Source organism: Passer domesticus, chromosome W (genome assembly GCF_036417665.1).
Source record: "Passer domesticus isolate bPasDom1 chromosome W, bPasDom1.hap1, whole genome shotgun sequence".
Taxonomy (NCBI): Eukaryota; Metazoa; Chordata; class Aves; order Passeriformes; family Passeridae; genus Passer; species Passer domesticus.
The window spans coordinates 2,024,905-2,037,131 of record NC_087511.1 but is presented as its reverse complement, the minus strand read 5'-3'; the positions used below and the strand labels follow the sequence as shown (position 1 = coordinate 2,037,131).

The window sequence follows — 12,227 nt, the reverse complement described above, 5'->3', positions numbered from 1 at the left end:
CTCACATCATCTACTTCAGGAAATGATTCATACTTCTTGAATAGATTCTTTCTAATCACAGCTTTCTACTCTAGCATTTCTCAGTTGCCTTTTTGATATGGAGATTCCTAAGGAAAATTTACTCATTTTACCATCACATAGATTTTTTCTTTGTGGAGGGATGGCTGCTGACTCTCCTCTCCCACTTTTCCAACTCTGACACATCTTTTTGACTAGGGGAAGCCAGTAGACATGGTGGTTTTGGATTTTAGCAAAGCTTTTGATACTGTCTCTCACAGTATCTTTCTGGATAAAATGTCTAGCATACAGCTATAAAAGTCCATAATACATTAGATGAGCAATTGCCTAATGGGCCAGGCTCAAAGGATCATAGTAAATGAGGTTATTGTGAAATCAGGCTGGCAGCCAGTCATCAGTGAGGTTCCTCAGGGCTCAATTTTAGGGACAGTGGTCTTTAATGTTTTTATAAATGATCTGGACATAGGAATCAAACATGCATTAAGTTTGCTGATGATAAAGTAGGAGGAGCTGTGGACTCCATCAAGGGTATAGAGGCCTTACAGAGTGATCTGGATAGACTAGAGAGCCGGGCAATCACCAAGCATATGAAATTTAACAAGGGCAGGTGCTGGATTCTGCACCTGGGATGGGGTAATCTTTGCTATACATACAAATTGGGAGACAAAAGGTTGGAGACCAGCCCCACAGAAAGAGACCTGGGGTCCTAGTTGATGGCAAGTTGAATATGAATCAGCAGTGCCCTGGCAGCTAGGAGGGACAACCGTGTCCTGGGGTGCATCAGGCAGAGCATCACCGGTTGGTCATGGGAGGTGATTGTCCTGCTCTGCTCTGAACTGGTATGGTTCCACCTCAAGTACTGTGTGCAGTTTGGGTGCCTCAATATAAAAAGAACATCAAACTATTAAAGTATGTCCAGAGGAGTGTAACCAAGACATTGAAAGACCTTGAGGGCAGGAGCAGCTGAGGTCGCTTGGTTTGTTCAGTTTAGAAAAGGCTGAGGGGTGAGCTCATCATAGTCTACAACTTCCTCGAGGGGGGCAGTGAGATGCTGATCTCTTCTCTCTGGTGACTACCAATAGGACATGAGAAAATGGAATGAAGCTGCATCACAGGTAGTTCAGACTGGACTTTAGGAAAAGATTCTTAACTGAGAGGGTGGTCAGTCACTGGTACAGCCTCCCCAAGGAAGCAGTCATGGCACCAAGACTATCACTTCAAGGACAATATGGGTGATACCCTTAGTCATATGATTTACTTTTAGGTAGTCCTACAGGGAGCATGGAGTTGGACTTAATGATCATTATGGATCCCTTCCAACTTGAGATATTCTATGATTCTATGAATACTAGAGTATGACTACTACCCTTTTTGACATCGACAGACAGAAAAAAAGAGTTCACATACTTCCACTGTTGTATTTGAAATTAATGTCTGAGTTTATCTGATCTCATAGCATAAAAATATGGTTACATCACTCTATAATGCGTACTAACATGGCCATTAATTTATCAGTTATTTTAGCACATCACTGCTGTTGTTCATACTTCCAGATTGAAAATCTTTATGGTAAGTACTAAATCATTCACATAAGTTTCTAGATGACTCATTCTGAAATTATTTACTCCTCTTTCCAAATCAGCCATACTAGCCTGAATCAATACCCTGCTGAGCTCCAACTAAAGAGGATAGAAAAAAAAATTGCAGGAATAAAGCCTCCTTGCTGATAAGACACCCAGGTCACACATCAAGATTTGCATAAGAATAATACAGACAAAATCTGTTTCTGTTAACATGAACATGGCAATCTGCTAGACCATTTTGTGTAAAATTATATTCACCTTAGCTCCAAATTCAACCAGATTTGCTAAATTCTGCACAGACTTGGCAACCAGCGTCAGTGTTCTTGCAGCAGTAGGGGAAGGAGAATCTGATAGGAATAGAAAGTAGAAAGTTACTGACCATTTAATTTAAAACCTCCAGTAGTCACAAGAAAATTCTCTTCCACAATTTCTTATCATGGAATTCAATACTTTAAATGCTGTAAGAGAACTGCATGTGAAAAATTTCTCATGATCAAGTAAACTTTTGGTGTTTTAGTAATTATGTCCACAATAAACATCAATATGCATATCTGACTCTTAATTTAAGACAATTTATAGGGCGAAGACTCCAAAGTGAGTTACCTCCCCTTAGTTTTAACCACTCTGCTTTCATCAATAAGGAGACAAATGGAAGAAGATATGGGTGAAAAAATAACAGTTTACTAAAAATAAAACAACAACAACGAAGATAACAGTAATAACCACTAGATACAAAGGTGCTGAGTCACATGATCCCCTCGGGAACAGAGAAAACAAGGTAGCAGAGAAGCCTCCTCCTCCTAAGATGGTGGCCACCATGGCAGCCCATTGGTCCAGGGGACAAAGACAAGATGGCAGAGAAACTCCCCTTCTCCCAAGATGGTGGCTGCTGTAGCAGTCTACGTGGCCCAAAGGACAAAGAGAAGATGGCAAAGAAGCCACCTGCTGTGGACCACATAGTTGAGAGAGAACAAAGGAAAACAACAAAGCAACCAAGCCTCTGTGGTTCCAGAACACTCCCTCCCCCAAAACAACAACCAGCAGGGAACAGTGACAAAACAAAACCCAGAAAAAAATATTTTTGTCCAAAAGACTCTGATGCTGCCAAAATACTGAAAGAAAATTCCCAACACCTGAAGGTCCGATCCCTCCTCAGCATGGTGCATCTGGAACCATGGGCAGCGGCTTGAAAAACTTCTGGAAAGCAGGTCCAACCCCTCCCTGGCACAGGGCAAGCAGTAGCAGTGAAGGCACTGTGAAATTCTCCAAAGCCCAGGATAACATAAGAGCTCCTGCCTCATGCTGCCTCACAGGAGTTGACAAGTGGCAGACTAACAACCCATCAAGCAGCAAAGGTGTTACAAAATCTGCTCTGAAACAGCTTTGGATTGTGAAATGCAGCTTCTCAGGTTGCCCCATTACAGCAAGGAAGTATGTTAGAAAATTTGCTCCAAAAGAAAAAGAGACCCTGTTTTTTTTGGTTTGGTTTGGTTTTTTTTTTTTTTTTAATTAAAAGCTCTAACAACCCTAAATAAAGTTTATAAACTTACCTTAGTGAAAGTCAAGAATATTATCTGGACTTCTAAACAGGACTAACACTTACAGACAAGTTTAAAAGGGATTACACAAATTTATGGATAACAACTTAATTTACAGCTAAAGACACAGTGGTCTCAATGCAGTTCCCAAATTAGAAAATAATATAATCTGAAGATTATATTAAAAAAAAAAGAAATTATAGGAAAGATGTGTGCTAGTGTCTTTACTAACAATTCCATGGGTGAAGGTATGGGTCTTAATATCTTTGAAATGGGTCTTAATGTCTCTACCAACTTCAAGCCACAGGTTTATTACAGAACCTAGACAGTTTGACTCCTGAAACAGACAAGTGCGTCTGCACAAGCCTGAGTTTCTGAACTTGGGAGGAAAATGACAGATTCAAGGGGAAATATGTAATAGGTGGTTTGTGAAGGCTGTACTTTCCTAGTACCTTAGCCAATGGGGAAAGGAAGAGGGCAACACGCGGCTGGGAGTTTGGGATAAAAGGAGGCTGAGTCCTCTAAAACATCAAGAGAGAAAACTCCACAGGCATGAGCACCAGTGGACTCTCTCCCTTTATTTGAATAAAGTTGCAGGACTCCTCTGTCTCCTTTATGGACACTGGCTTTCCATAGCGTGATTTTCCGTACATGATGGGAGTTCTTGTCTGGGATCCTTCCAACATCTGGGACAGGCACAAGGCAAGAAGAGCTGGAGGTGCACCTCACCTGCTTTTTAGGTAACCAGCTCCTTTTGATGCTGGCCAGCACTGGGCAATTGACTGGATTCCTGAGACTGTCCAGGAGATAGATGAGAGGCTGACCAGGGGAGGTCTGTGAAGAGCCCACAGGAAAGGACCACTGGAAATCTCACCAGTGAGTACAATGGAAACTTTGGGGAGTAAAACATGGCAGGATGCCCAGAAGGGGTTGTAAAGGAAAGTTGAGAAAGTGTCTTGACTATAGGGATGACCATCCCGAAATACCTCCAAAGGGTCCTTTGGGAGAATGTTGAGATGGTTTGCACATTCTCCCAGAGGTAGTTAAGGACATGGACTCCCAGAGAGGGCAGTAAGGGGAGTCAAGAAGAAGTCTCAGCAACAGGGGACATGTGGTGTTGGTTTGGGAAAGGATTGGTTAAAGGGGAGTGTGGAGGAATATGGTTAAGGCAAATAGCAGTGGGACACTACATGATAGGAATTGAGAAGCAGTGAGGATTGGGATGTTCTCTGCCTTATCTTCAAAATTTGCAATCTAATACAGGGCCAGCTGCAGGTCTTTTGTAGTCTCAGCTTCCAAGATAGGGAAGGCAGGGAGGTATTGTTCCTACACCCCCCCACCCCTCCCCTGGTCATTATGGAGCCAGGGTGTAAGATTTGGGTTTGTCTGCTTACTACTCAGGACTTAGGGGGGTTTCTCTATGCTGAAGAGTGACGAGGCTAGGCACAGAAGTGTGGCACCAGAAGCATGGGCTGGGGGCCTGTGGGGAAGTGTGGGGCCGGTCCAAAGCTGTGGGGCAGCCGGGGCTCAGCACCGGGTGGCGTCTGATGCTGCCAACCCTGCAGGCAGGGGCTGTAGTGGCCCTCTGGCCCCTATGAGGTTGCAGGACATCTTGTCCGCCTGCCTGTCCCTGTGGCACTGCCCATCTGCCGGGACCTGGTGCTTTACAGAGCTTCTGGTGCTGGAAGAGTGGACCAGGGACCTGGACGAGTGTGCTGAGGGGATGCATCTGGACACTGCAGCAGGACAGGGACTGGCTTTGGTGTACGGTGTAAGGTAGAGTGACTGTCTTTGGTGTACACCATGAGATGCAATCTGTCACCAAAGCCTGGCTTGATATAAGAATGGATTTTGTTTGGGTCACCAGGGAGGTGAGTGATTTTGCAGTTTGGCAGCTGTGGGAGAGTGAGAGCCCACAGGCAATGGGAGCATGGGTTACAGAGGTGGCAGAATGGGCCCTTGAAGGAGTTGGTTGGAAAGGCACATCAGGTATATGTAAGAAGGTGTTGTGGTTTAGCCTGGAAATGTGTTTTTGGAAAGGTCTAAGTCGGGCTAATCAGTGGCCAAATTCAAAATTGGCATGTGATGTGGCCACTGAAGATCTGAATACGCTTCTGAGAACACACGGGGGTTAAAAGTAGGAGATTCCCAGACAACTTTCTCTTTGAGAATCCGGCGTTAGTGAGTAGAGTCTGGCCTCTCCCCTGCCCAGCTGCGTCTGGGTGGGGGAGGGGGAGGCCATGACAGGGAGGAGGCCGGGAGCCCCAAAAGGTGCAGAAGTGGAAGAGAACATGCAGAGGTAGAAGAGACTTGGGATGTCTGGACAGCCCTCCTGGAGAGAGGGACAGAGATTGTGCTGGCAGTTCAGCCGGCCAGAAGCGGGGGATGCGGCCAGAAGCGGGGGATGCGTCGAGAGAGGTGCCCGAGGTGCCCTGAGGTGCCCGGCAGCTGTGGGAGTCCTTGGGCAGGCAGAAGTGAAAATTTTAACCCCTTTTTAGACTAATAGAAACCTTACAAATACTGAATCCTCCTGAATCAGGATGAGGTGAGAGATGGGAGGTGAAATAGGCAAGCGTAAGAAAAGCTGGAAGAGAAGAGTCCTGAGTGGAAGAGATAATGAAGTAGCTTTAGGCTGGACTCTTTCTTGTATAGCCATGGACAGCCCCGTGTTTTTTCCCTGTAATCCAGAGACTGTATTTAAGGGGAGGCAACACCAGAGAATCAAGAGTGAAGCAGCACAGTAAACAGAAACAGCTGAGGAGGGTGTGAGATGCCCTCTGTCTCCACGGAGAGGAAGATCTCTGTTCATGAGGCCCCTCGGCCCCAGGGGGTGAAATATGGGGGGGACTGGTGTCCCAAAGTTAAGAGACTGCTGTTTCTGGAAGTAGGTAGAACATCTTTAAACGGAGAGCCCTAAAAGCAGTCCTGGCCCGTATCCAATAGTGAGAGCACTGGACATGGGGGAGAGAAGTCACGAGAGCCGATGTTCTCTGGGTGGAGCCATGGATGACACAAAAGAACAAGAAGTTTTAATTGTGCTTCCGGGGGAGGCCTATGAAGCAAGGGGGGACTCCTCTCTCCCTGATGGATTTGAAGGTTGATAATTTGAGGGGTAGTGAATCTGTAGAAAGAAAGGAAGGGGAGGAGGAAGGTATCTAAAAAGTTTTTATTTTTTAGCTTAGTATATGTTCCTTTTTAAATTTGTAATAAATAAAGTGTTGTGTTTTTCCCTCCATCCCCAAATAGGAGCCTGCTTTGTTCTGTTCCCGGGTCACATCTCACAGCAACCATTTTAGAAATATACCCGTCATGAAAGCCCTAGCATTGTGTCAGAATCAAACCATAACAGAAGGGATGAGGAAAGGTAAAGGTACAGGCAAGGATAATGGCACAGTTTTTAATCAATGTGCCATTTGTAAAAAAAAAAAAAAGAGAACATTAGAAATGGATTGTTAAGGGTGTCAGGATCTCCTATTGTACCAGGGGCTCACCACACTGGAGCCCTTGCTAACATGCAGGGTGGGTCTGAACTGAGAAATGTGTTTCCTAGTAGACACAGGAGCCTCTCTGTCTACTTGGAATTTTATGCCAAAGAGGATTCTTTTGATAATTCAGGGAGTAAGTGGGAAAGATGAGCCAGTGCTTTTTATTCAACCACTATTGGTCAATGTGTGAGATGGGTTTGAAAAGCATGAGTTTCTGTTTGTTCGTAGTTGTGGTTTGCTAGGAGGGTATTTGATGACTGAGGTGTGTTATAGATGGGGGGTGTGGTAATTGGCTCTCACATATGAGGAATGGATATTATGTGTGTTAAAAGAAGCTTTGTTAAGGTTTAAAGTTCTTTTGATGTGTGACTGTTGTTGTAGGTTGTTTTTGGACCCCTTTTTGTCCTCCCTTTAATCCTCTCTTCTCCCCTCTGTATTGTTGCCACCAGAAAACCCTGGTCGTCAGGGTTGTCAGAGACATGTGGAGGGAGGGTGTGTACACATGCCCCTTGCATGAGGCAGTCGGGAATGGGGGAAGCTTGTTGCTGGGGGGACTTGGCATGACACCACATCACCTCCAAGTTGCAAGAAGGTCTCCACCAATGGATGGCAAAGAAGAGTCAACTGGCAGACTTTCAGAGGAGCCAAGGATATAGAAGGAAGATGTTTGAATATGTATGACTGCTTATAAATATGTATTTGGCTGATGCAACACCAGGGGTATAAAAGGCGGAGCCGCCATTTTGTGGATGAGCCTCTGGTGGCTGGCCATGTTCCCAGTGTTGTCCCTTTTGCTTTGTGAATTATTTTTATTAGTTCTCAATAAAACTTTTATAACTCATTCCCACTTGGGGTCTGAGTAATTTATAACAGTTGGGAATGTGGGTTAGTGTTGTGAGGGTTGATAGGGAGGCTAGGGCTGTTGTGACACTGTAAATTATCTGATAAAGCTTATGCTAAAATGAACCCAGAAGTGTTGGCAGTCCCAGGGAAATATGGAAAACTGGATATGGAGCCTCTTCAAATTACTTTGAGGCAACCAGGACAAGTGGTGTCTAAAAATAATACCCTCTTTCAGGGGAAGGAAGGGGTTACAGCCTGTTATTGAGTTCCTGTTAAAGGTGGGTCTTTTGGAGCCATGTATGTTATGTTTCCCTATAACATTTCTATCCTGTCAGTTATGAAATCAGATGGAACCTATAGAATGTTGCAGGACATAAGAATAATGAGACTACTAAACTCAGGCACTCCATGGTCCCAGATCCTTATACCATCCTGAACCAGGTTTCCTCCTCATACTGCTACTATTCAGTACTTGATTTAAAAGACACTTTCTGGGGATGCCTGCTTACAATGCATAGTAAACAGTGTTGCTTTGACTTGGACCCCTGGTGCGAGGACACGAGGCTTGACTCCATGTTGATCAGAAGGCTGATTTATTATGATATATATTATACTAAAATACTACATTACAACTATACTAAAAAGAACAGAGAGAAGAAGATCAGAAGGCTACAAAGACAAGAATAGAACAGGAATGAATAACAAAAATCCTGTGACTGCTCACAGCCTTGGCACAGGTGGCTGTGATTGGTCACTGATTGAAAACAATCCACATGAACCAATGGAAGATTCACCTGTGGCACTCCACAGCAGCAGATAGTTATTGTTTACATTTCTTTCCTGAGGCCCTCAGCTCCTCAGGACAGGAAAAATCCTAGCAGAGGCTTTTTCACTAAAAATCCTGGCAACAAAACAGCATTTTGCCTTTGAGTGGGAACAAAAGGGAGAAGGGAAAATAATAAAGACACGGATGATCCTTCCACAGGGATACATGGAAGCACTGGTCTTATTTGGGCAAGATATTAAAAGAATTTACTCCATCCTTGGGAATTAGGTTATTGCAGTATGTGAAGGACTTGCTCCTATGAGGAGAACAGGAGGAAGGGGTAGGGGAAGCCACTGTGAAATTACTTAATTTTCTGGCTGGAGGATTGGATCTTGGAGTGTCTGAAGGGAGGGCATAGGTGATGGAGTGAAAGGTTGCATGTTTGAGGCTTGTTTTGACTGAAGGCTTGTGGTGTGTTGGCCCAGAAAGGGTTCAGGGAATCTTGGAGGTGCCATTGCCCAGGACTGAAGGGGAGCTGTGACAATTTTTAGGATTAATAGGGTATTGCAGGACCTGGATTAAGGACTTTTTATTCTGTGACTTTTTAAACCCAGACAGCCCCAATGTTGTGGTATAGACATCAGAAAGACAGCAAAACTTTAGCCAGACTCAGAAAAGGAATTGTATGTGGATGTTAAACAGGGCTGTGCCAAAGGAATTCTAGTGCTAAAATGTTTGGCCCATTGGTGAGGGGATGGCCCCATTGTTTGCTCTAAGGGTAACTGTGGCTCTGTTGTCTGCAGAACTGTGCAGCCACGGCTTTGATGGTAACTGATGGCAAGACCGTTAAAGTCTGGCATCAAGTTCTAAATGGATGACCAGCACTAGGCTGTTACAGTATGAAACCTGTTTAATGGAACAGGAGTATTTAGAATTTAGAAGCAGGGAAGGGCTTAACCCAGCCTCCTGTTTAACTGGTACCCAGGAAGGAGACCTAAAGGAAACTCGTGACTGTATCCAGGTAACAGATCTCCAGACCCGAGGTAGGGAAGATTTACAGGATATCTCTCAGCCAAATGAGGGAAAGCAGTTTATTGATGGATCTTCAAGAGTAATCAGAGGAAAACGAATTACTGGATATGCTATAGTGAAAGGAGGGGAAGAAGGGAAGCTACCATGCACATGGTCAGCACAGACCACAGAACTGTATGCCTTAATAAAAGCCTGAAAATTGTATCAAGGAAAGGTGGTAAATATATTTACAGATTCAAAATATGCATATGGGGTGGTACATACGTTTGGAAAACTGTGAGGAAAGAGGTCTGTTAACTTGCAGGGGAAAAATGTTCGCTCATGAGAGCTCAATTATTTGCCTGTTGGAGGTGGTGATTTTACCAAGAGAGGTAGAAATAATACATGTTAGGGGACATTAGGTAGGGTACTCAGAAGAGGCAATAGGTAATCAACTGGCCAATGGAGAGGTTCAGAAAGCAGCACTTCTGCGAGAGGTCTCTGCGATCCTCCCTTTGCTCCCTGTGGCTCAGCTGTTGCTGGGGGGAGGGAGGAGTTGGTGGTGGTATCTTTTCCATCAGAGGAGTTGGAGATAATTAAAAGTGGTGGAGCAAAAGAAAGAGGGGAGCATTAATTTACAATGGACAGTAAACAGCGGATGCCAGGAGCTTTGACCCTGCACATATTAAAACAACTCCATGGGGGGAGTCATTGGGGTTCTCGAGGATTGGCAGAGACCTTCCTCAAGATGTACTGCTTTGGGTCTTTTGGTTTTAGCAAAATGAGCTATTGAGGGGTGCCTGGCTAAAGCTAATAGGAGATAATAACCTCCCATGGAAGGGTCTCCATGCTGGAACAGGGGAAGAGTATGAGGAGTCCTCTTGAGGAATGGCAGAGACAATGTGATGGACTGACCACAACCTCCATCCCCCTGTGACACTGGGAGGCAGGGGGAAGAGAAAATAGGGAGTTGTTGTGGTTTCACCCCAGCCAGCAGCCAAGCTCCACCCATCCTCGCTCACTCCCCCCACCAGTGGGATTGTGGAGAGAATCAGAAGGATAAAAAGTTTGAAAACTTGTGAGCTGAAATAAAGACAGTTTAATAGGGAAAGCCAAAGCCATGCATACAAGCAAAGCATAACAAGGAATTCATTCATCCTTTCCCATGGGCAGGCAGGTGCTCAGCCATCTCCAGAGAGCAGGGCTCCACCATGTGCAATGGTTACTTGGAAAGACAAATGCCATCACTCCAAACATCCCCTCCCTTCTTCCTTCTTCCCTCAGCTTTATATACTGAACATGATGTCATATGGTATGAAATATCCCTTTGGTCAGTTTGGGTCACCTGTCCCAAATGTGTCTCCTCCCAACCTCCCATGCACCCCCAACTTCCTCACCAGTGTGGCAGTATGAAAAGCAGAAAAGGCCTTGGCTGTATGTAAGCACTGCTCAGCAACAGCAAAAATATCTCTATATTATCAACACTGTGTTCAATACAAATTCAAAACACAGCCCCATATCAGCCACTGTGAAGAAAACAAACTCTACCCCAGACAAAACCAGCACAGGAGTGAAGTTGAGCCTGGGAAGAAGGAAGGGGTAGAGGGAAAGTGTTTTAAGATTTGGTTTTAGTTCTCATTACCCTACTCTGATTTGATTGGTAATATATTAATTCAATTTCCCTAAGCTGAGTCTGTTTTGCCCATGACAGTAATTGCTGAGTGATCTCCCTATCCTTGTCTCAACTCATGAGCCTTTAGTTATATTTTCTCTCCCCTGTCCAGCTAATAAGGGGGAGTGATAGAGGCTTTGGTGGGTGCCTGGCATTCAGCCAAGGTCTACCCACCACAAAGGAATACAGCAAAACTTAAAACATGGAATTCCATCAACACAGCCTTATGCCTGGTACAACAGTAACACACATATTAGCTGTTGCATCTCTAAGACCTCAACTACATCCATAAGTTAAAATGCTCAGAAACAATTCTAGGTACTTAAGTCAACCGCAGTGGAATAATCTATGCCCACACCACTCACAACAAAGCCCCATGCCAACTTTCAGATACGATCCCTGATGCATGTCAACATCCAAAGCACATCTAAGAACCATTTAGGACAATGCTATCTGTTATCAGCCAGAACTGTACTGCAGATCAGTACTGCAATTTTGCAATCCTGTTCTAGCAAACAGGAATAGTCCCTGTCACTGCTTTATCTGCTGATAGAGATGCACTCTACAAAAAGAGCATCAAAACCAAGGATAATACTTTTGTACTGGGCCTGGCTAGGAGTGAGTTAATTTTCTTCAGGGCAGTTCATAAGGAGCAGTTTTAGATTTTTAACCAAAATAGTACTGATAACAGACTAATATTATAGCTTTTGCTGAATGATGTTTATACAGCATCAAGGCTGCCTCTGTTTTTCACTCTGCTCCCCACCCAATGAATAGACTGAGGGTGAACAATAGGCTGGGATTAGACAGAACAGGGCAAATGACCCAAGCTAACCAAAGAGATATTCTATAACATATAAAGCCATGCTCAGCAAAGAAAGGGAAAAGAGGGAGGTTTTATGGGTGTCAAGCCATCTTTTGTTCAGGAATTGGCTGGGCATCAGTCTACACATGGGAGGTAGTATTATTGCCTTTGCATCACTTGTTTAGTTCTATTACATTTATCCTTTACTTATTAAACATTTATATATTTTTGTTTGTTTTGTCTTAACCCCCAAATTTTCTTTTTTTAATTCTTTCTTTCCTCTTTCCCCATCCTACTGAGGGTGAAGAAGAAAGTGGGCAAGTGACTGTCATGTTTTATCTGCCAAACAGGGTTAACCCACAACAGTTTTCTTTATGAAACACTTTAACATTCACTTTTTTTTTTTTTTTTTTTACTATAAAACAAGACATTGGGAATAAATATGGTCTAATCTTTAAACGTGAGAACTGTGTGCTGGCTGCCTTAGCGAGAAAGTAAATTCATTG

General features: G+C 44.1%; 1 protein-coding gene across 4 annotated transcripts in view; it reads right to left on the bottom strand.

Moving 5' to 3' along the window:
• Nucleotides 1-12,227, bottom strand: part of LOC135288996 (ras GTPase-activating protein 1-like) — a 166,931-nt gene that overhangs the window by 33,534 nt on the left and 121,170 nt on the right. For all 4 annotated transcript variants that reach the window (XM_064402374.1, XM_064402373.1, XM_064402375.1 and 1 more), the window contains exon 22: nt 1,860-1,948. In XM_064402374.1, the coding sequence (XP_064258444.1) occupies nt 1,860-1,948 (89 nt within the window). The remainder of the gene's footprint in view (nt 1-1,859; nt 1,949-12,227) is intronic.